This window comes from Caretta caretta, chromosome 14 (assembly GCF_965140235.1).
Source record: "Caretta caretta isolate rCarCar2 chromosome 14, rCarCar1.hap1, whole genome shotgun sequence".
NCBI lineage: Eukaryota > Metazoa > Chordata > Testudines > Cheloniidae > Caretta > Caretta caretta.
In genome coordinates this window covers 38,733,777-38,756,967 of record NC_134219.1, presented here as the reverse complement: position 1 = coordinate 38,756,967, position 23,191 = coordinate 38,733,777, and the positions used below count along the sequence as shown (strand labels likewise).

General features: G+C 52.1%; 3 protein-coding genes across 4 annotated transcripts in view; all 3 read left to right on the top strand.

Moving 5' to 3' along the window:
• The first annotated feature begins 1,039 nt into the window (after positions 1-1,039).
• LOC142069101 (zinc finger protein RFP-like) lies at positions 1,040-10,337 on the top strand. Of its 2 annotated transcripts, none has more exons than XM_075119476.1 (7): positions 1,040-1,557; positions 3,235-3,330; positions 5,369-5,554; positions 6,719-6,741; positions 7,407-7,522; positions 8,137-8,166; positions 9,280-10,337. In XM_075119476.1, exons 1-7 carry the CDS (start codon positions 1,141-1,143, stop codon positions 9,792-9,794), a joined length of 1,383 nt encoding a protein of 460 aa, XP_074975577.1. In that variant the 5' UTR covers positions 1,040-1,140; the 3' UTR covers positions 9,795-10,337. The 2 variants fall into 2 exon arrangements, with proteins under 2 accessions (XP_074975577.1, XP_074975576.1); XM_075119475.1 differs by having other exon boundaries at positions 1,050-1,557; positions 5,324-5,554.
• A 1,138-nt stretch (positions 10,338-11,475) lies between these two features.
• Positions 11,476-20,778, top strand: LOC125621607 (zinc finger protein RFP). Its single transcript, XM_048818711.2, has 7 exons — positions 11,476-12,018; positions 13,719-13,814; positions 15,808-16,038; positions 17,154-17,176; positions 17,842-17,957; positions 18,573-18,602; positions 19,716-20,778. Exons 1-7 carry the CDS (start codon positions 11,602-11,604, stop codon positions 20,228-20,230), a joined length of 1,428 nt encoding a protein of 475 aa, XP_048674668.2. The 5' UTR covers positions 11,476-11,601; the 3' UTR covers positions 20,231-20,778.
• A 1,179-nt stretch (positions 20,779-21,957) lies between these two features.
• LOC125621555 (uncharacterized) overlaps positions 21,958-23,191 on the top strand; it is a 28,223-nt gene continuing 26,989 nt past the window's right edge. The window contains 1 exon segment of the mRNA XM_075119083.1: positions 21,958-22,454. Coding sequence (XP_074975184.1) covers positions 22,038-22,454 — 417 coding nt within the window. The 5' untranslated portion in view covers positions 21,958-22,037.

The following is a 23,191-nucleotide window of genomic DNA, read 5'->3' as shown; positions in this document are numbered from 1 at the left end:
GCATCATGGTCTGTTTGATGAGACCTTGCACATATGGTGTGTGCTCTATAAAATGGCGTCCTGACACACCCATGTCACAGTTACCAGTGGGGATCTAAAGCGTGAATTTCAGCCCTGAAATCACAAGCCCAGACCCCTTGCCTTAAAGCAGTAACTCGTTTGAGCTGCGAGCCATGAGTTGGTTGTTCGTGACTGGGGCTGGCCACTAGAGGGACAAGATCTCTTGCACTAAGCCAATGTATGAAATAACCACCTAAAGCCAACGAGAGGGGGTGTGTCCTAGCACTGCCCTTGTCTCCTCCAGCTTTGCTTTTCCGTGTTGTTGCCCTGAGGTTTCTCCTCTGCAATTCTTTCAATAGGATTCATAGAGAGCCAGCTTGCTGCAGGTTTGTGAGCTAGTGGCCATGGGGCGAGCCCCTAGGATGAGCAGGCAGGAGATGGGGAAGGTGAGGCTGGAGGAGAGAGAAGTCCTATCAGACTCCAGTCTCCTGCTGTTCAGATCAATCAGCAAATGGCTATGAAAGCCTGTGGGATTTGGGCAAAGACAGGTGGTGGAATGAAAAAAACAACACACAAACTAGGGGCAAGCGATCATGTCTCAGACATTCTGAATGAAGCCAAGACATATGGGCCAGCCTGTCCACGGGTAGCTGTAGCCATTTCTGTTTAAGGGCAATGGACCAAATTCATCCCTGCCACTAAGTGTGTACTCATCTCATTCAATGAAGAGGGCCAGATCTCCCTGTGGTGCACATCGGTGTTGCTCCATTGGAGTGAATGGGCAAGAGCTCCAGGGGGAGTAAATCAGTGTAGCTTCATTGACTTAAATGGAGCTCTGTCAGTGTACAGCCGTGGTCACGAGTTAATCACTCGCTTGCTTGCTTGCTTGTAGATGCTCTTAAATTAAAAGAAGAGAAAAGGAAGGCAGGTTTTTAACTCAGCTTATTTTTGAGATGAACACTCTTCCCAGCAGAGAGAGGGTCAGGTTTCTCATCAGAGCCCCCAGGGGCGGGGAGAACTCACAGCCCCAGCTGATTCTAGCTCCGCCAATGAGACAGAGCCAGGAAGGGAAACACCCAATTCCTGTCCCAGACGCTGGAAATTCAAACGAGCTTTGTGTTCCCCTTCCAGCCGGGAGCCATGGCTGGAGAGAGCAAGGCAGAAAGTCTCCGGGATGAACTTTCTTGTCCCATCTGCCTGGAGTATTTCCAAGAGCCGGTGTCTATCCACTGCGGGCACAACTTCTGCAGAGACTGCATCAGCCAGTGCTGGGGGGAGTCGGAGCCCAACTTCTCCTGCCCCCAGTGCAGAGAAACCGCCCAGCAGAGAAACTTCAGGCCCAGCAGGGAACTGGCGAGAGTTATCGAAATAGCCAGAGGGCTGAGTTTCCAGGCAGCCAAAGGCTCAGGAGGGGAGCGAGTGTGTGAGAGGCACCAGGAGGCCCTGAAACTCTTCTGCCAGGAGGATGAAACCCCCATCTGCCTGGTGTGTGATAAATCCAAGGCTCACAGATCTCACACGGGGGTTCCCATAGAGGAGGCTGCCCAGGAGTACAAGGTAGGAAATCTCCGCCCGGCGTCAGTGTTTGTACCTATGGGGTTTTTCAGATATATTTCCAGGCCCAGAGTAGAGCTGCTCATGCAGAGGTCACGTAGCCTGCGGCCATACCTGGGGGTCCCCAGGCTTTCCAATGTTTGGGTTTCCTTCTCGTGTCACCTGACCTCTAGTGTCATTTCCTGCTGTCATAAAGGATGTTTTTTTTGCTAACTACAGTGTTGTGATAAAGATTTTGAACCTTACACATGGATCTCTGCTCTGACTTGAGGACCAATTTCCAGGAGTGGGTGGGGAAAAATATTCATTATCTTGTGATGCCCTTTTCCTCGGCGAATATTTCTGTTCCAACACACGTTCCTGCTGAGCGGGACACACCGGAACCAGCACTGCCAGCCCCCACCGTTCTTAAATCCTGCGATCTTTGGAAAGATTCAGTCAGACTGCGGGAATTTATCCGCCCACGCTCTGCTTCATTCATTTCAAACCACCAGAGAAATAACTTGCTTCTTGGTCCCCAAAAGATGCTGGTGGAGGCGAGGTGAGGCAGGGGTGCAGTCAAAGCTCCTGACTGGAGCACAGATGAGGAATTTTTGGAGCAAACCTGGCACCATCTGTTTTACTAGGATCAGCAATCTGAGAGCAGAGTTGTAGGAAAGAGATCTTCACTGAACACACTGAGAGGCCAGTGCTACAGGGGCCGGCAAACTTTTTGGCCTGAGGGCCACATCGTGTTTCCAAAATTGTATGGCTGGCCGGTTAGGGGAGGCTGTGCTTCCCCAAACAGCCAGGCATGGCCTGGCCCTTGCCCCCTGATGAACCCCCCCAGGACCCCTGCCCCATCCACCCCTCACAGTCCCCTGAGTGCCCCCCGCCGCCCCATCGAACCCTCCCTCTCCTTCCTGACTGCCCCCCCCCGGGGATCCCTGCCCCCATTCAACCCCCCCTATTCCCCGCCCTCTGACCGCCCTGACCCCTATCCACAGCCCCGTCCCCTGACCACCACCTCGAACTCCCCTGCCCTCTAGCCCACTCCCTCTTCCCCCTTACCGCGCTTCCTGGAGCCCCGGTGGCTGGCAACGCAACAGCCGCACCGCCGAGACCACCAAGACAGGCAGCCGGGGTGCCCGGCTGGAGCCAGCCACGCCACCGCGCAGCACAGAGCCCCGGGTCAGGCCGTGGCCCTGCAGCTGCGCTGCCTGGCAAGAGCGCGCAGCCCCACCGCCCAGAGCCTTGCACTGGCTGCTCAGTGAGCTGAGGCTGCGGGGGAGGGGCCGGGGACTAGCCTCCTGGGCCAGGAGCTCAAGGGCCGGGCAGGAGGGTCCTGTGGGCCAGATGTGGCCTGCAGGCTGTAGTTGGCCCACCTCTGCACTAGAGTTTGTGCACTGGCTGCCTGGATCCAGTTTGTGCTCCTAGCCCCCAGGTGTCAGAGTGAACTAGTTCTCTTCTGCTGCTTGCTCCCAGTTCCTGCAGCGTCCCTGGCCTGGCCTGTGCATTGCCCTGTGGGTGCCCTCCCGGTCTGCTGCTGGGTTAAGTAAACTGGAAAGCTACATCCATGCACCGGTGTTATTGCCGGGGGATACGGGGTGGGGGGAAGTGAAATTTCAAAAGAAAATTGCTCCTCAAGCTCCAAAAGAAAAAAAATGACTCCCTCTGCCCCCCGCATTTCTCTTTGCCCAGGAACAGTTCCAGACCCGACTGCAGGCTCTGAAGGAAGAGAGAGAAAAGCTCCTGGGATGGAAACTGACTGGAGAGAAGAGAAGCTCTGAGTACCTGGTAGGTGCCCAGTGGTGTTACCCAGCAGGGCCCTGGGGATGAAGGGCAGTGTGGGACATTTGTGTGTCTCTCTGGGTCCCTGTGCTGCTGGTTTGGGATTCTGCATGTCTGTCTCTGGGTCCGTCTTCACACCCTCTGGATTCGCTACTCCCTAGTCTAGACGCGATAAATTGACCCCCGAGCGCTCTCCTGTAGTCCAGCGCCAGGAGAGGCGCCGGCGGAGTCGATGGGGGAGCGGCAGCAGACGACTCACCGCGGTGAAAGTCGATCTAAGTACGTCAACTTCAGCTACATTATTCACGTAGCTGAAGTTGCGTAACTTAGATCGATACCCCCGCCCCCCTCAATGTAGACCAGGGCTCTATTCCCCTCTGTGGGCTGGGGTGGGACTGGGACTCCTTGCCTGGCTCTGGGGCAGATTCCCCAGGAGCAATGGGCAGCCCTGGGACAGGGCAGACGCTGATCGAATCCAGCAGCAGGTGCAGCCTGTGCTCCCCTCTGCCCGGGATGGACGGGATGTGGGGTCATGGCCCGACCTCCTCCCTTCAGTTCTGGTAGTGCCAAGGCTGTGTTAATGGTCCATCCCCAGATGTCAGAGAGGCCTGCTGGGCTCGGCCTCAGGCTTGATCTTTGTCTGTGTCTGCAAAACACTGTCTTTTTCACCCTGTGCAGTGCAGTTGTAGCCATGTCGGTCCCGGGATATTGGAGAGACAAGAGGGGGAGGTTAGATCTTTGCACCAACTTGTGTTGGTGAGAGAGACAAGCTTGCACACTACCCAAAGCTGTTCTTGAGGTCTGCGCTGGAGAGCTCTGGGTGGCTCGAAAGCTTCTCTCTCTCTCTGACGGAAGATGCTCCAATCAAAGAGATCACCTCAACCCCTCGTCTCTCTCTCATAGATGAGCACTAGAGAGTCAATAGCTGAGCGACAGCCAAGCTCTCATGCTAAGCACTGATGTTTTCACAGTGCTCTAAAACCCACCTGCATCCTGACCTTGTCTTGGAAAATCACGGTGCCCCATCCAGGCCTGAGACAGAGTTATTGGACTGAATCAGGAGTCAAGTGGCCAAGGGGCTGCAGAGGTGAAGGGCTCAGGCAAAAATAACCTGACATTCAATTTGTTTCCCATTCTCATAACTTTTCTGTGCCCACCTATGGCTCAGATCATAGCACCGATCAGCCCCAAACTGAGCTGGGTCTGAATGGATTTCACCTTGGCTGGCGACCGGCTCCAGGGCCACACCAGGGAAGCAGCATCTTAGAAGTTATAAGAGGTTCTTTCAGGCTCTGTAAATACTCATACATCTTGGATATCCACATGGGAAAGTGATGTGAGCATGCTCCAGGAGACAGGTGCACCTCAAGCCAGGGTGCGGAGTGGTAGCCAGCAGCTGCAGAAATGGGACAGAGTTAAGGTTGGGTGGCAGTGTGCATGGGAGGCGTGACCTTATCTCTGCATTCCCTTGATTTCAGAGCTGTGTTTGTCTTTGCTTCATTCTTGATTTCATGGTATAAATTTATGGGCTGGGGCTGCACTAGAGATCCTGATTTCTGCACTAATACAGTTAGTCTCTTCCGAGGTGTGGCTGAGCATCCCTCCGAGTAATGTGAATATCTGGAGCTTCCTAAGTGAAACTTAGGAGTTTTAGTTTGTTTTCTTATTTTGTGTTTTCTTTACCCCGTTCAGTCTCTCTCAGGAAGTCTCTGCTCACGTACCTCTGAATCCTGCCCTTTCTACTGTTTGAAGGACTGAGATTGTCACAGGTCACTGATCACAAGAGAAACAAGCCATGTGAGATGGGAAGGGAATTTAGGGCGAGGTGGGACTTTCTAGGAAAATGTCTCTGGTCACATGGGGAAAGTTTCTGTCTGCTTTTGAGGTGCTGAATATTTAGAAATTCCCCCTCCTGCTGACACAGGGCTCTGTGAAATCTCCCCTGCCTCTCTGTGTGTCCTTGATGTGCCTTTTCCCTGTTTGTGCCTCTTCTTTACAGGGAAAGACAGATGCTGAGAGAGAGAAAATTGTGTCTCAATTTAAGCAGCTGCACCAGTTTCTGGAGGAAGAAGAGCGACTCTTGCTGGCCCGGCTGGGAGAGCTGGAGAAGGAGATTGTGAAGCTGCAGGATGAAAATATCACCAAACTCTCCGCGGAGATTTCCCGTCTCAGTGAGCTGATCAGCGAGATGGAGGGGAAGTGCCAACAGCCAGCGAGTGAATTCCTGCAGGTGAGACCTCAGAGCCTTGGGGATATTTGGGAAATGGATGAACGGGGAGACCCATGTGGCTTGGAGTGCAGGATCCTAACACTACAGTGGAACTCACTATTTCTAGTTTTTACATAGGAATCCTCTCTCTCGCTCTCTCTTTAATGGTACCTCATTTAATTGTTAGGAACTACTGTTAAAATGTGAATTCGCTGGTTTACGATCACTTCCACTTGCATCTGTTTTATTATTCTCTTTTATATTATTAGTAATTTGATGAGGGGTCTGGAACAGCTTCCATCTGAGCAGAGATTAAAAAGACTGGAACTGTTCGGCTTAGAAAAGAGGTGACTAAGAGGGGATATGGTGGAGGTCTATAAACTCATTCTGATGTGGAGAAAGTGAACGGGAATGTTTTTTACCTCTTCCCATTACACAAGAACCAGGGGTCACCCAATGAAATTTAATAGGCAGCAGGTTCAAAACACACATAAGGAAGTGCTTCTTCATAGACCTCACAGTCAACCTGTGGACCTCGTTGTCCTGGGATGGTGTGAAGGCCAAAAGTATAAGTGGAGTAAAAAAAGAATTAGATCAGTTCATGGAAGACAGGTCCATAAATGGCTGTTAGCCAAGATGGTCAGGGACACAACCCCAGGCTCTGGGTGGCCCCAAAGCTCTCACTCCCAGATGCTGGGACTGGGGATGGATCACTTGAGTTTGCTCTGTTTTGTTCATTCCCTCTGAAGCATCTGTCAGAAAACAGGACACGGGGCAGATGGGCCATCAGTCTTGTGTTGTTAGGATTGAGGGATCCCGGGAGAGGGGCCCCTTTGTAGGGTTTAGATTTTAATGGTCTTTTTTATAGTGGTCTGGGTCCACTTAAGGCCCACATCACTGGGGGAGCGGAGCCTGTTAATAACACACATGACTTCATCTACCGCTCATGAGGCAGGGAAATATTATTTAAACAATGTGATCCCCATTTCACGGAGAGAAAGGGGGACTTTGTTTTGGAAATCATCCCAGGCCAGCTGCCGCTCTCCCCATGACACCACCAAGACCCCTGAACCAGGATCACAGTGTGGCCCACTCCACCCTCTTTTCCATTGGCCGACGTCCTTCTCTTGGTTATCACTCGTAACTGAGCTCTTTGTTCTCTCTCTCCCCCCCCTCCCCTCCCAGGACATCAGAAGCACCTTGAGCAGGTACGTGGCTCTGTCTCACTCTCAGGGACACATCACTCTGTGGGGCAGGGGCTTGAGCGCCATGCGACGCCCTCATCTCCTCAGGGCACCATGGCCAGCTGTGTGGGGCAGGGTCACCCCTCAGATCCAAATCTCTCCTCTGCTGACGTTACTCCTGGGGTTGATGCTCTTTATTTGAGATGCTGAGATGATGAAGCATGAGGGCAAGTTAATAGACCCGAATAGATTCATGAAATCTCTTGTGTCCCAGGGAACGGGAATATGGACCCTTCCAGAGCAGCGGTGTTCTAATATGTTCAGCTTATGTCCGTTTGGCACCCTGCATGAGGTGATTTGGGGTTAATGGTCTCCATCCATTTCTGACTGAGCAGGTGTCCACACCACAAAGCTTAGCAGAGTCAATGCAGCTTGTTGGCCCATCTCCCTGCTCCACTTCCCCTCGATGTCGTTTCTCTCCGGGTCATGCTAGAAACAAACTGGGCCGCTGTGGGTGAAGCTTGTGCTGCCATTGCCTGAGCGGTACCTGCTCTGAGGCCGGGATACATAGAACAGTCCAGCCTCCAGGCCCTGCAGTCCAGCAGCTTTCGCTGGCATGAAATTCATCTGAGATGCGGATAAAATCGTGATTTACAATCAGTTAATTAGAGAATTCTGTTTCTCTCCAGGTGCGAGCAGGGGAAGTTCCAGCAGCCAGTGGAGATTTCTCCTGATCTGGCAAAGAGACTTGGTGATTTTACCCCAGAAAACATTGGGGTAAAGGAGACTCTGAAGAAATTCCAAGGTAGTGAGCAGGGATTGAAAAAGGAAAATGGAGACTGGTCTCTGTGAAGGTTGGAGGAAACGGGCTGTGTCCAATTAGCTGTGAATGTAAAATTCAATTTAGAACATGGAAGAAACTTAAACAAAGTTTTGAATTTATGAAGACATTTTTTCCCTAGATATACGATATTTATGGAGGAACAACAGTAGTCTGAATGTGATTCGTTGTCACTTTGTTTGCCCTAATTCTTGAGGACTGCAAAGTACTTGGTTGAATGAAACTCTGTGCTAATACAAAGGGCTCCATCTTCTCTTCCTAAGTCTGTTTCATTCCAGTCTGAGCTGTCTATGAATTTTCTCTTGTAGAAAGACGAGGTACACTGAATGCCACATACGCTATGTTTATAACCATGTTATTAGTGCAGAAAGGGTCCATAAGCTTGAGAGTGGCCCATGTCCATATGGGCGAATTTTACACTATGTCTCTCTCTTTATCTCTCTCTCTGGGTCTCCCTGCCTTTTCCCTTCTGTTCGTGGCTCAGAACTAAAGCACAGTTATTCTGATTAATTGTAGAAATCCTGCATGAAACATAATTTTGATACCATGAAATCTCTTTCTCTCCCTCTCCTCCCAAGATGCTCTGGTGTTTAAACTGCAGACAGCAAGTAAGTGGATCTCTGGCAAAAGGGGGGGGGGTAGTGTTATGAGTCGGGTTTTAGATGGATTGAGAGAAAAAGACAGTTTGTGTTTGTGGCACTGGATTCATTTGAGGAACAAGCTTCTGAGATCGAACAAAAGAGAGTCCCCCATCCATAGAGAGTGAGCATTGCAGGGGAGGGGGCTGGCCTTGAGCACTCCAATATATTATTAACCCCTTAATTGTTGTGAAGTGTACTGACTGAATGAGGGCACTGTCTCCTCTGTTATGCTGAGTGGGGGTGGGGGCCTGGTCTGACCCTCTCTCGGAGTGTCCATAGGACATGGCCCCCTTCTCTGTCTCTCCCTGTGGGTCCCACCTCTCCCTTTCCCCTGGGCTCTTGGGTTGCCAACTAGGCCCCTCCATCCTCTCTGTCTTTGTGAGGTCTTCCGTGGACACTGCCTCCTCCTCTCCCATTCCCCATGGGCTAGGGGACCTGCTCTGGCATACCCACCAACTCCCTCCTGCCTCCTTCCACCCAGGACTACTGCCTCCTTCCCTTGTCCCAGCTGCACTGGGGTTTGCGCTCCCCTCTCTGCTGCCTCCTTGATTCCCTCTGACTGGGGGTGTCTCCCCAAGAGGCGGCTGAGGCTGATGCCTCTTCGGTCCCACCCCAGGCTCTGCTGCCTGCCCTGCCCAGTCCCTGCGGCTGGGAGTGGGGAGCCACAGCATGGGGAGCAGGGTAGAAGATCGAGATCATAGAATATCAGGGTTGGAAGGGACCTCAGGAGGTCATCTAGTCTAACCCCCTGCAGGGCCAATCCCCAATTTCTGCCCTAGATCCCTAAATAGCTCCCTTAAGGATTGAACTCACAACCCTGGGTTTAGCAGGCCAATGCTCAAACCACTGAGCTATCCCTCCCCCAAGTCTGCAGCTATAACTGGCCCTGGGAGGTGGGAGCCGCGGTGAAATCCCTGCTCAGCCCCAGCACAGAGGCAGCTCCCTGAGACCCGGGACAGAGAGGCAGGAAATCAGGGAGGGTCCCAGCCAGGACGGGGCTGCTGGGGAGTGTGAGAAATGGTCCCATCCTCCCCCAGGGTTGAGCTCTGCCCCTCACGCTCTGATTCTCTCTCCCCCCAGTGACTCTGGATCCAGACACGGCTCATCCCCAACTTGTCCTGTCCACAGATCGGAAAAGTGTGAGATGCGGGGAGACACGGCAGCGACTCCCCGACAACCCTGAGAGATTTGACTGGAATCGCTGCGTGCTGGCCTGTGAGGGGTTCACCTCGGGGAGACATTGCTGGGAGGTGGAGGTGGGGGATGGGCGATGCTGGGCTGTGGGGGTGGCCAGAGAGTCTGTGAGGAGGAAGGGGTGGTTCAGTTTTAACCCTGAGGAGGGGGTCTGGGCTGTGCAGTGGCTGCAGGGGGATCAATACAAGGCTCGCACCTCCCCTGAGACCACAGTGTCCCTGGGTCAGGTCCCCAGCAGGATCCGGGTTTGTCTGGACTGTGACGAGGGGCAGGTGGCATTTTTCAGTGCTGACGACAAGGTCCTGATCTTCACTTTCCCACCAGCGTCTTTCAATGGGGAGAGAATCTGCCCTTGGTTCTGTTTCTGGGACAGCAAAACCCAGTTGAGACTCTGTTCCTGATGCACAAGATGATCTATCCCCCTGCAGGCCATGAAATGGGCTTCTCTCGCCTCTGACACCCTCATTTCTACAACTCTGGAATCTAAAGTGGGCTGGTGACCTGTTCTCCCCGCTCCAAAAAAAACCAACGAAACAAAACCACTCAACCGTCAGGGACATTGTCCAGCCTGTTTGTCGCTGTTCTCTATGATCGCAGAGGACTCTAGCAAGCTGGTCAGAGAGCAAGAGGAGGAGTCCTGGGTGAGGGAGAACAGTACAGGTGGCAAATCTTTGGGGCAGGGGAGTGGCAAGAGAAAATGGTTAGTCATCACTTTTGATGAGGGTTTTCTAGAATTTAACAAAGCTATTTTTATATCAAGCCCATGGAGGTTGTGTTTTATGGTTCCCATAAATCATTGACTGCTGCCGGCTTTTTTGTTTTTTCACCAAGTGGATTCTGTATCTTCATAGCTGTAAAGATGCTGAAATTTTTGTGTCTCACAATGATTTCTCTTGTCTCCTGCGGGGGAAAATATAGCAATAAACCAGGAGCCATCAGAACTACTTGATTTACCAGTGTTGGGTTTGTTTGCTTTTTACTGACATGCACGGTGGGGTCGAGGTGGGTTACAGGCCATTAGAATTGCAACAAAAGCAACCCTTCTGGAATTGCAACAATAGTAATGATCATGTCCCTGCTAGGCCACATTCAGGTGCTTTCATCCATTGTCTGTTGGATCCGAATTTCCCAGCCCAGGTGCATCAAGCATTCAGACAGTACAGTGACATGTAGCCGGTTACTGGTCCAAACTTCTCATAGACCAGGGTCACATGCGTAGTTGTTCGGTACCTCTACTGGCCACATTCAGAAACAAAAGAGCATCATGGTCTGTTTGATGAGACCTTGCACATATGGTGTGTGCTCTATAAAATGGCGTCCTGACACACCCATGTCACAGTTACCAGTGGGGATCTAAAGCGTGAATTTCAGCCCTGAAATCACAAGCCCAGACCCCTTGCCTTAAAGCAGTAACTCGTTTGAGCTGCGAGCCATGAGTTGGTTGTTCGTGACTGGGGCTGGCCACTAGAGGGACAAGATCTCTTGCACTAAGCCAATGTATGAAATAACCACCTAAAGCCAACGAGAGGGGGTGTGTCCTAGCACTGCCCTTGTCTCCTCCAGCTTTGCTTTTCCGTGTTGTTGCCCTGAGGTTTCTCCTCTGCAATTCTTTCAATAGGATTCATAGAGAGCCAGCTTGCTGCAGGTTTGTGAGCTAGTGGCCATGGGGCGAGCCCCTAGGATGAGCAGGCAGGAGATGGGGAAGGTGAGGCTGGAGGAGAGAGAAGTCCTATCAGACTCCAGTCTCCTGCTGTTCAGATCAATCAGCAAATGGCTATGAAAGCCTGTGGGATTTGGGCAAAGACAGGTGGTGGAATGAAAAAAACAACACACAAACTAGGGGCAAGCGATCATGTCTCAGACATTCTGAATGAAGCCAAGACATATGGGCCAGCCTGTCCACGGGTAGCTGTAGCCATTTCTGTTTAAGGGCAATGGACCAAATTCATCCCTGCCACTAAGTGTGTACTCATCTCATTCAATGAAGAGGGCCAGATCTCCCTCTGGTGCACATCGGTGTTGCTCCATTGCTTCCCAGCAGAGAGAGGGTCAGGTTTCTCATCAGAGCCCCCAGGGGCGGGGAGAACTCACAGCCCCAGCTGATTCTAGCTCCGCCAATGAGACAGAGCCAGGAAGGGAAACACCCAATTCCTGTCCCAGACGCTGGAAATTCAAACGAGCTTTGTGTTCCCTTTCCAGCCGGGAGCCATGGCTGGAGAGAGCAAGGCAGAAAGTCTCCGGGATGAACTTTCTTGTCCCATCTGCCTGGAGTATTTCCAAGAGCCGGTGTCTATCCACTGCGGGCACAACTTCTGCAGAGACTGCATCAGCCAGTGCTGGGGGGAGTCGGAGCCCAACTTCTCCTGCCCCCAGTGCAGAGAAACCGCCCAGCAGAGAAACTTCAGGCCCAGCAGGGAACTGGCGAGAGTTATCGAAATAGCCAGAGGGCTGAGTTTCCAGGCAGCCAAAGGCTCAGGAGGGGAGCGAGTGTGTGAGAGGCACCAGGAGGCCCTGAAACTCTTCTGCGAGGAGGATGAAACCCCCATCTGCCTGGTGTGTGATAAATCCAAGGCTCACAGATCTCACACGGGGGTTCCCATAGAGGAGGCTGCCCAGGAGTACAAGGTAGGAAATCTCCGCCCGGCGTCAGTGTTTGTACCTATGGGGTTTTTCAGATATATTTCCAGGCCCCGAGTAGAGCTGCTCATGCAGAGGTCACGTAGCCTGCGGCCATACCTGGGGGTCCCCAGGCTTTCCAATGTTTGGGTTTCCTTCTCGTGTCACCTGACCTCTAGTGTCGTTTCCTGCTGTCATAAAGGATGTTTTTTTGCTAACTACAGTGTTGTGATAAAGATTTTGAACCTTACACATGGATCTCTGCTCTGACTTGAGGACCAATTTCCAGGAGTGGGTGGGGAAAAATATTCATTATCTTGTGATGCCCTTTTCCTCAGCGAATATTTCTGTTCCAACACACGTTCCTGCTGAGCGGGACACACCGGAACCAGCACTGCCAGCCCCCACCGTTCTTAAATCCTGCGATCTTTGGAAAGATTCAGTCAGACTGCGGGAATTTATCCTCCCATGCTCTGCTTCATTCATTTCAAACCACCAGAGAAATAACTTGCTTCTTGGTCCCCAAAAGATGCTGGTGGAGGCGAGGTGAGGCAGGGGTGCAGTCAGAGCTCCTGACTGGAGGACAGATGAGGAATTTTTGGAGCAAACCTGACACCATCTGTTTTACTCGGATCAGCAATCTGAGAGCAGAGTTGTAGGAAAGAGATCTTCACTGAACACACTGAGAGGCCAGTGCTACAGGGGCCGGCAAACTTTTTGGCCTGAGGGCCACATCGGGTTTCCAAAATTGTATGGCTGGCCGGTTAGGGGAGGCTGTGCTTCCCCAAACAGCCAGGCATGGCCTGGCCCTTGCCCCCTGATGAACCCCCCCAGGACCCCTGCCCCATCCACCCCTCACAGTCCCCTGACTGCCACCGGACTCCCCACCCCTGAGTGCCCCCCGCCGCCCCATCGAACCCTCCCTCTCCTTCCTGACTGCCCCCCCCGGGGATCCCTGCCCCCATTCAACCCCCCCTATTCCCCGCCCTCTGACTGCCCTGACCCCTATCCACAGCCCCGTCCCCTGACCACCACCTCGAACTCCCCTGCCCTCTAGCCCACTCCCCCTTCCCCCTTACCGCGCTGCCTGGAGCCCCGGTGGCTGGCAACGCAACAGCCGCACCGCTGAGAGCACCAAGACAGGCAGCCGGGGTGCCCGGCTGGAGCCAGCCACGCCACCGCGCAGCACAGAGCCCCGGGTCAGGCCGCGGCCCTGCAGCTGCGCTGCCTGGCAAGAGCGCGCAGCCCCACCGCCCAGAGCCTTGCGCTGGCTGCGCAGTGAGCTGAGGCTGCGGGGGAGGGGCCGGGGACTAGCCTCCTGGGCCAGGAGCTCAAGGGCCGGGCAGGAGGGTCCTGTGGGCCAGATGTGGCCTGCAGGCTGTAGTTGGCCCACCTCTGCACTAGAGTTTGTGCACTGGCTGCCTGGATCCAGTTTGTGCTCCTAGCCCCCAGGTGTCAGAGTGAACTAGTTCTCTTCTGCTGCTTGCTCCCAGTTCCTGCAGCGTCCCTGGCCTGGCCTGTGCATTGCCCTGTGGGTGCCCTCCCGGTCTGCTGCTGGGTTAAGTAAACTGGAAAGCTACATCCATGCACCGGTGTTATTGCCGGGGGATACGGGGTGGGGGGAAGTGAAATTTCAAAAGAAAATTGCTCCTCAAGCTCCAAAAGAAAAAAAATGACTCCCTCCGCCCCCCGCATTTCTCTTTGCCCAGGAACAGTTCCAGACCCGACTGCAGGCTCTGAAGGAAGAGAGAGAAAAGCTCCTGGGATGGAAACTGACTGGAGAGAAGAGAAGCTCTGAGTACCTGGTAGGTGCCCAGTGGTGTTACCCAGCAGGGCCCTGGGGATGAAGGGCAGTGTGGGACATTTGTGTGTCTCTCTGGGTCCCTGTGCTGCTGGTTTGGGATTCTGCATGTCTGTCTCTGGGTCCGTCTTCACACCCTCTGGATTCGCTACTCCCTAGTCTAGACGCGATAAATTGACCCCCGAGCGCTCTCCTGTAGTCCAGCGCCAGGAGAGGCGCCGGCGGAGTCGATGGGGGAGCGGCAGCAGACGACTCACCGCGGTGAAAGTCGATCTAAGTACGTCAACTTCAGCTACATTATTCACGTAGCTGAAGTTGCGTAACTTAGATCGATACCCCCGCCCCCCTCAATGTAGACCAGGGCTCTATTCCCCTCTGTGGGCTGGGGTGGGACTGGGACTCCTTGCCTGGCTCTGGGGCAGATTCCCCAGGAGCAATGGGCAGCCCTGGGACAGGGCAGACGCTGATCGAATCCAGCAGCAGGTGCAGCCTGTGCTCCCCTCTGCCCGGGATGGACGGGATGTGGGGTCATGGCCCGACCTCCTCCCTTCAGTTCTGGTAGTGCCAAGGCTGTGTTAATGGTCCATCCCCAGATGTCAGAGAGGCCTGCTGGGCTCGGCCTCAGGCTTGATCTTTGTCTGTGTCTGCAAAACACTGTCTTTTTCACCCTGTGCAGTGCAGTTGTAGCCATGTCGGTCCCGGGATATTGGAGAGACAAGAGGGGGAGGTTAGATCTTTGCACCAACTTGTGTTGGTGAGAGAGACAAGCTTGTACACTACCCAAAGCTGTTCTTGAGGTCTGGGCTGGAGAGCTCTGGGTGGCTCGAAAGCTTCTCTCTCTCTCTGACGGAAGATGCTCCAATCAAAGAGATCACCTCAACCCCTCGTCTCTCTCTCATAGATGAGCACTAGAGAGTCAATAGCTGAGCGACAGCCAAGCTCTCATGCTAAGCACTGATGTTTTCACAGTGCTCTAAAACCCACCTGCATCCTGACCTTGTCTTGGAAAATCACGGTGCCCCATCCAGGCCTGAGACAGAGTTATTGGACTGAATCAGGAGTCAAGTGGCCAAGGGGCTGCAGAGGTGAAGGGCTCAGGCAAAAATAACCTGACGTTCAATTTGTTTCCCATTCTCATAACTTTTCTGTGCCCACCTATGGCTCAGATCATAGCACCGATCAGCCCCAAACTGAGCTGGGTCTGAATGGATTTCACCTTGGCTGGCGACCGGCTCCAGGGCCACACCAGGGAAGCAGCATCTTAGAAGTTATAAGAGGTTCTTTCAGGCTCTGTAAATACTCATACATCTTGGATATCCACATGGGAAAGTGATGTGAGCATGCTCCAGGAGACAGGTGCACCTCAAGCCAGGGTGCGGAGTGGTAGCCAGCAGCTGCAGAAATGGGACAGAGTTAAGGTTGGGTGGCAGTGTGCATGGGAGGCGTGACCTTATCTCTGCATTCCCTTGATTTCAGAGCTGTGTTTGTCTTTGCTTCATTCTTGATTTCATGGTATACATTTATGGGCTGGGGCTGCACTAGAGATCCTGATTTCTGCACTAATACAGTTAGTCTCTTCAGAGGTGTGGCTGAGCATCCCTCCGAGTAATGTGAATATCTGGAGCTTCCTAAGTGAAACTTAGGAGTTTTAGTTTGTTTTCTTATTTTGTGTTTTCTTTACCCCGTTCAGTCTCTCTCAGGAAGTCTCTGCTCACGTACCTCTGAATCCTGCCCTTTCTACTGTTTGAAGGACTGAGATTGTCACAGGTCACTGATCACAAGAGAAACAAGCCATGTGAGATGGGAAGGGAATTTAGGGCGAGGTGGGACTTTCTAGGAAAATGTCTCTGGTTACATGGGGAAAGTTTCTGTCTGCTTTTGAGGTGCTGAATATTTAGAAATTCCCCCTCCTGCTGACACAGGGCTCTGTGAAATCTCCCCTGCCTCTCTGTGTGTCCTTGATGTGCCTTTTCCCTGTTTGTGCCTCTTCTTTACAGGGAAAGACAGATGCTGAGAGAGAGAAAATTGTGTCTCAATTTAAGCAGCTGCACCAGTTTCTGGAGGAAGAAGAGCGACTCTTGCTGGCCCGGCTGGGAGAGCTGGAGAAGGAGATTGTGAAGCTGCAGGATGAAAATATCACCAAACTCTCCGCGGAGATTTCCCGTCTCAGTGAGCTGATCAGCGAGATGGAGGGGAAGTGCCAACAGCCAGCGAGTGAATTCCTGCAGGTGAGACCTCAGAGCCTTGGGGATATTTGGGAAATGGATGAACGGGGAGACCCATGTGGCTTGGAGTGCAGGATCCTAACACTACAGTGGAACTCACTATTTCTAGTTTTTACATAGGAATCCTCTCTCTCGCTCTCTCTTTAATGGTACCTCATTTAATTGTTAGGAACTACTGTTAAAATGTGAATTCGCTGGTTTACAATCACTTCCACTTGCTTCTGTTTTATTATTCTCTTTTGTATTATTAGTAATTTGATGAGGGGTCTGGAACAGCTTCCACCTGAGCAGAGATTAAAAAGACTGGAACTGTTCGGCTTAGAAAAGAGGTGACTAAGAGGGGATATGGTGGAGGTCTATAAACTCATTCCGGTGCGGAGAAAGTGAACGGGGTCACCCAATGAAATTTAATAGGCAGCAGGTTCAAAACACACATAAGGAAGTGCTTCTTCATAGACCTCACAGTCAACCTGTGGACCTCGTTGTCCTGGGATGGTGTGAAGGCCAAAAGTATAAGTGGAGTAAAAAAAGAATTAGATCAGTTCATGGAAGACAGGTCCATAAATGGCTGTTAGCCAAGATGGTGAGGGACACAACCCCAGGCTCTGGGTGGCCCTAAAGCTCTCACTCCCAGATGCTGGGACTGGGGATGGATCACTTGAGTTTGCTCTGTTTTGTTCATTCCCTCTGAAGCATCTGTCAGAAAACAGGACACGGGGCAGATGGGCCATCAGTCTTGTGTTGTTAGGATTGTGGGATCCCGGGAGAGGGGCCCCTTTGTAGGGTTTAGATTTTAATGGTCTTTTTTATAGTGTTCTGGGTCCACTTAAGGCCCACATCACTTGGGGAGCGGAGCCCGTTAATAACACACATGACTTCATCTACCGCTCATGAGGCAGGGAAATATTATTTAAACAATGTGATCCCCGTTTCACGTAGAGAAAGGGGGACTTTGTTTTGGAAATCATCCCAGGCCAGCTGCTGCTCTCCCCATGACACCACCAAGACCCCTGAACCAGGATCACAGTGTGGCCCACTCCACCCTCTTTTCCATTGGCCGACGTCCTTCTCTTGGTTATCACTCGTAACTGAGCTCTTTGTTCTCTCTCCCCCCCCAGGACATCAGAAGCACCTTGAGCAGGTACGTGGCTCTGTCTCACTCTCAGGGACACATCACTCTGTGGGGCAGGGGCTTGAGCGCCATGCGACGCCCTCATCTCCTCAGGGCACCATGGCCAGCTGTGTGGGGCAGGGTCACCCCTCAGATCCAAATCTCCCCTCTGCTGACGTTACTCCTGGGATTGATGCTCTTTATTTGAGATGCTGAGATGATGAAGCATGAGGGCAAGTTAATTGACCCGAATAGATTCATGAAATCTCTTGTGTCCCAGGGAACGGGAATATGGACCCTTCCAGAGCAGCGGTGTTCTAATATGTTCAGCTTATGTCCGTTTGGCGCCCTGCATGAGGTGATTTGGGGTTAGTGGTCTCCATCCATTTCTGACTGAGCAGGTGTCCACACCACAAAGCTTAGCAGAGTCAATGCAGCTTGTTGGCCCATCTCCCTGCTCCACTTCCCCTCGATGTCGTTTCTCTCCGGGTCATGCTAGAAACAAACTGGGCCGCTGTGGGTGAAGCTTGTGCTGCCATTGCCTGAGCGGTACCTGCTCTGAGGCCGGGATACATAGAACAGTCCAGCCTCCAGGCCCTGCAGTCCAGCAGCTTTCGCTGGCATGAAATTCATCTGAGATGTGGATAAAATCGTGATTTACAATCAGTTAATTAGAGAATTCTGTTTCTCTCCAGGTGCGAGCAGGGGAAGTTCCAGCAGCCAGTGGAGATTTCTCCTGATCTGGCAAAGAGACTTGGTGATTTTACCCAAGAAAACATTGTGGTAAAGGAGACTCTGAAGAAATTCCAAGGTAGTGAGCAGGGATTGAAAAAGGAAAATGGAGACTGGTCTCTGTGAAGGTTGGAGGAAACGGGCTGTGTCCAATTAGCTGTGAATGTAAAATTCAATTTAAGAACATGGAAGAAACTTAAACAAAGTTTTGAATTTATGAAGACATTTTTTCCCTAGATATACGATATTTATGGAGGAACAACAGTAGTCTGAATGTGATTCGTTGTCACTTTGTTTGCCCTAATTCTTGAGGACTGCAAAGTACTTGGTTGAATGAAACTCTGTGCTAATACAAAGGGCTCCATCTTCTCTTCCTAAGTCTGTTTCATTCCAGTCTGAGCTGTCTATGAATTTTCTCTTGTAGAAAGACGACGTACACTGAATGCCACATACGCTATGTTTATAACCATGTTATTAGTGCAGAAAGGGTCCATAAGCTTGAGAGTGGCCCATGTCCATATGGGCGAATTTTACACTATGTCTCTCTCTTTATCTCTCTCTCTGGGTCTCCCTGCCTTTTCCCTTCTGTTCGTGGCTCAGAACTAAAGCACAGTTATTCTGATTAATTGTAGAAATCCTGCATGAAACATAATTTTGATACCATGAAATCTCTTTCTCTCCCTCTCCTCCCAAGATGCTCTGGTGTTTAAACTGCAGACAGCAAGTAAGTGGATCTCTGGCAAAAGGGGGGGGGGTAGTGTTATGAGTCGGGTTTTAGATGGATTGAGAGAAAAAGACAGTTTGTGTTTGTGGCACTGGATTCATTTGAGGAACAAGCTTCTGAGATCAAACAAAAGAGAGTCCCCCATCCATAGAGAATGAGCATTGCAGGGGAGGGGGCTGGCCTTGAGCACTCCAATATATTATTAACCCCTTAATTGTTGTGAAGTGTACTGACTGAATGAGGGCACTGTCTCCTCTGTTATGCTGAGTGGGGGTGGGGGCCTGGTCTGACCCTCTCTCGGAGTGTCCATAGGACATGGCCCCCTTCGCTGTCTCTCCCTGTGGGTCCCACCTCTCCCTTTCCCCTGGGCTCTTGGGTTGCCAACTAGGCCCCTCCATCCTCTCTGTCTTTGTGAGGTCTTCCGTGGACACTGCCTCCTCCTCTCCCATTCCCCATGGGCTAGGGGACCTGCCCTGGCATACCCACCAACTCCCTCCTGCCTCCTTCCACCCAGAGCTACTGCCTCCTTCCCTTGTCCCAGCTGCACTGGGGTTTGCGCTCCCCTCTCTGCTGCCTCCTTGATTCCCTCTGACTGGGGGTGTCTCCCCAAGAGGCGGCTGAGGCTGATGCCTCTTCGGTCCCACCCCAGGCTCTGCTGCCTGCCCTGCCCAGTCCCTGCGGCTGGGAGTGGGGAGCCACAGCATGGGGAGGAGGGTAGAAGATCGAGATCATAGAATATCAGGGTTGGAAGGGACCTCAGGAGGTCATCTAGTCTAACCCCCTGCAGGGCCAATCCCCAATTTCTGCCCTAGATCCCTAAATAGCTCCCTTAAGGATTGAACTCACAACCCTGGGTTTAGCAGGCCAATGCTCAAACCACTGAGCTATCCCTCCCCCAAGTCTGCAGCTATAACTGGCCCTGGGAGGTGGGAGCCGCAGTGAAATCCCTGCTCAGCCCCAGCACAGAGGCAGCTCCCTGAGACCCGGGACAGAGAGGCAGGAAATCAGGGAGGGTCCCAGCCAGGACGGGGCTGCTGGGGAGTGTGAGAAATGGTCCCATCCTCCCCCAGGGTTGAGCTCTGCCCCTCACGCTCTGATTCTCTCTCCCCCCAGTGACTCTGGATCCAGACACGGCTCATCCCCAACTTGTCCTGTCCACAGATCGGAAAAGTGAGAGATGCGGGGAGACACGGCAGCGACTCCCCGACAACCCTGAGAGATTTGACTGGAATCGCTGCGTGCTGGCCTGTGAGGGGTTCACCTCGGGGAGACATTGCTGGGAGGTGGAGGTGGGGGATGGGCGATGCTGGGCTGTGGGGGTGGCCAGAGAGTCTGTGAGGAGGAAGGGGTGGTTCAGTTTTAACCCTGAGGAGGGGGTCTGGGCTGTGCAGTGGCTGCAGGGGGATCAATACAAGGCTCGCACCTCCCCTGAGACCACAGTGTCCCTGGGTCAGGTCCCCAGCAGGATCCGGGTTTGTCTGGACTGTGACGAGGGGCAGGTGGCATTTTTCAGTGCTGACGACAAGGTCCTGATCTTCACTTTCCCACCAGCGTCTTTCAATGGGGAGAGAATCTGCCCTTGGTTCTGTTTCTGGGACAGCAAAACCCAGTTGAGACTCTGTTCCTGATGCACAAGATGATCTATCCCCCTGCAGGCCATGAAATGGGCTTCTCTCGCCTCTGACACCCTCATTTCTACAACTCTGGAATCTAAAGTGGGCTGGTGACCTGTTCTCCCCGCTCCAAAAAAAACCAACGAAACAAAACCACTCAACCGTCAGGGACATTGTCCAGCCTGTTTGTCGCTGTTCTCTATGATCGCAGAGGACTCTAGCAAGCTGGTCAGAGAGCAAGAGGAGGAGTCCTGGGTGAGGGAGAACAGTACAGGTGGCAAATCTTTGGGGCAGGGGAGTGGCAAGAGAAAATGGTTAGTCATCACTTTTGATGAGGGTTTTCTAGAATTTAACAAAGCTATTTTTATATCAAGCCCATGGAGGTTGTGTTTTATGGTTCCCATAAATCATTGACTGCTGCCGGCTTTTTTGTTTTTTCACCAAGTGGATTCTGTATCTTCATAGCTGTAAAGATGCTGAAATTTTTGTGTCTCACAATGATTTCTCTTGTCTCCTGCGGGGGAAAATATAGCAATAAACCAGGAGCCATCAGAACGACTTGATTTACCAGTGTTGGGTTTGTTTGCTTTTTACTGACATGCACGGTGGGGTCGAGGTGGGTTACAGGCCATTAGAATTGCAACAAAAGCAACCCTTCTGGAATTGCAACAATAGTAATGATCATGTCCCTGCTAGGCCACATTCAGGTGCTTTCATCCATTGTCTGTTGGATCCGAATTTCCCAGCCCAGGTGCATCAAGCATTCAGACAGTACAGTGACATGTAGCCGGTTACTGGTCCAAACTTCTCATAGACCAGGGTCACATGCGTAGTTGTTCGGTACCTCTACTGGCCACATTCAGAAACAAAAGAGCATCATGGTCTGTTTGATGAGACCTTGCACATATGGTGTGTGCTCTATAAAATGGTGTCCTGACACACCCATGTCACAGTTACCAGTGGGGATCTAAAGCGTGAATTTCAGCCCTGAAATCACAAGCCCAGACCCCTTGCCTTAAAGCAGTAACTCGTTTGAGCTGCGAGCCATGAGTTGGTTGTTCGTGACTGGGGCTGGCCACTAGAGGGACAAGATCTCTTGCACTAAGCCAATGTATGAAATAACCACCTAAAGCCAACGAGAGGGGGTGTGTCCTAGCACTGCCCTTGTCTCCTCCAGCTTTGCTTTTCCGTGTTGTTGCCCTGAGGTTTCTCCTCTGCAATTCTTTCAATAGGATTCATAGAGAGCCAGCTTGCTGCAGGTTTGTGAGCTAGTGGCCATGGGGCGAGCCCCTAGGATGAGCAGGCAGGAGATGGGGAAGGTGAGGCTGGAGGAGAGAGAAGTCCTATCAGACTCCAGTCTCCTGCTGTTCAGATCAATCAGCAAATGGCTATGAAAGCCTGTGGGATTTGGGCAAAGACAGGTGGTGGAATGAAAAAAACAACACACAAACTAGGGGCAAGCGATCATGTCTCAGACATTCTGAATGAAGCCAAGACATATGGGCCAGCCTGTCCACGGGTAGCTGTAGCCATTTCTGTTTAAGGGCAATGGACCAAATTCATCCCTGCCACTAAGTGTGTACTCATCTCATTCAATGAAGAGGGCCAGATCTCCCTCTGGTGCACATCGGTGTTGCTCCATTGCTTCCCAGCAGAGAGAGGGTCAGGTTTCTCATCAGAGCCCCCAGGGGCGGGGAGAACTCACAGCCCCAGCTGATTCTAGCTCCGCCAATGAGACAGAGCCAGGAAGGGAAACACCCAATTCCTGTCCCAGACGCTGGAAATTCAAACGAGCTTTGTGTTCCCCTTCCAGCCGGGAGCCATGGCTGGAGAGAGCAAGGCAGAAAGTCTCCGGGATGAACTTTCTTGTCCCATCTGCCTGGAGTATTTCCAAGAGCCGGTGTCTATCCACTGCGGGCACAACTTCTGCAGAGACTGCATCAGCCAGTGCTGGGGGGAGTCGGAGCCCAACTTCTCCTGCCCCCAGTGCAGAGAAACCGCCCAGCAGAGAAACTTCAGGCCCAGCAGGGAACTGGCGAGAGTTATCGAAATAGCCAGAGGGCTGAGTTTCCAGGCAGCCAAAGGCTCAGGAGGGGAGCGAGTGTGTGAGAGGCACCAGGAGGCCCTGAAACTCTTCTGCCAGGAGGATGAAACCCCCATCTGCCTGGTGTGTGATAAATCCAAGGCTCACAGATCTCACACGGGGGTTCCCATAGAGGAGGCTGCCCAGGAGTACAAGGTAGGAAATCTCCGCCCGGCGTCAGTGTTTGTACCTATGGGGTTTTTCAGATATATTTCCAGGCCCAGAGTAGAGCTGCTCATGCAGAGGTCACGTAGCCTGCGGCCATACCTGGGGGTCCCCAGGCTTTCCAATGTTTGGGTTTCCTTCTCGTGTCACCTGACCTCTAGTGTCATTTCCTGCTGTCATAAAGGATGTTTTTTTGCTAACTACAGTGTTGTGATAAAGATTTTGAACCTTACACATGGATCTCTGCTCTGACTTGAGGACCAATTTCCAGGAGTGGGTGGGGAAAAATATTCATTATCTTGTGATGCCCTTTTCCTCAGCGAATATTTCTGTTCCAACACACGTTCCTGCTGAGCGGGACACACCGGAACCAGCACTGCCAGCCCCCACCGTTCTTAAATCCTGCGATCTTTGGAAAGATTCAGTCAGACTGCGGGAATTTATCCTCCCACGCTCTGCTTCATTCATTTCAAACCACCAGAGAAATAACTTGCTTCTTGGTCCCCAAAAGATGCTGGTGGAGGCGAGGTGAGGCAGGGGTGCAGTCAGAGCTCCTGACTGGAGGACAGATGAGGAATTTTTGGAGCAAACCTGACACCATCTGTTTTACTCGGATCAGCAATCTGAGAGCAGAGTTGTTGGAAAGAGATCTTCACTGAACACACTGAGAGGCCAGTGCTACAGGGGCCGGCAAACTTTTTGGCCTGAGGGCCACATCGTGTTTCCAA

Excerpts from the sequence above, each read along its gene's own strand:
- LOC125621607 (XM_048818711.2), top strand. The coding sequence starts at position 11,602 with ATGGCTGGAGAGAGCAAGGCAGAAAGTCTCCGGGATGAACTTTCTTGT. Across the intron at positions 13,815-15,807 it reads AGAGAAGCTCTGAGTACCTG|GGAAAGACAGATGCTGAGAG; the intron begins GTAGGTGCCCAG and ends TCTTCTTTACAG. Across the intron at positions 17,177-17,841 it reads ATCAGAAGCACCTTGAGCAG|GTGCGAGCAGGGGAAGTTCC; the intron begins GTACGTGGCTCT and ends GTTTCTCTCCAG.
- LOC142069101 (XM_075119475.1), top strand. The coding sequence starts at position 1,141 with ATGGCTGGAGAGAGCAAGGCAGAAAGTCTCCGGGATGAACTTTCTTGT. Across the intron at positions 3,331-5,323 it reads AGAGAAGCTCTGAGTACCTG|GGAAAGACAGATGCTGAGAG; the intron begins GTAGGTGCCCAG and ends TCTTCTTTACAG. Across the intron at positions 6,742-7,406 it reads ATCAGAAGCACCTTGAGCAG|GTGCGAGCAGGGGAAGTTCC; the intron begins GTACGTGGCTCT and ends GTTTCTCTCCAG.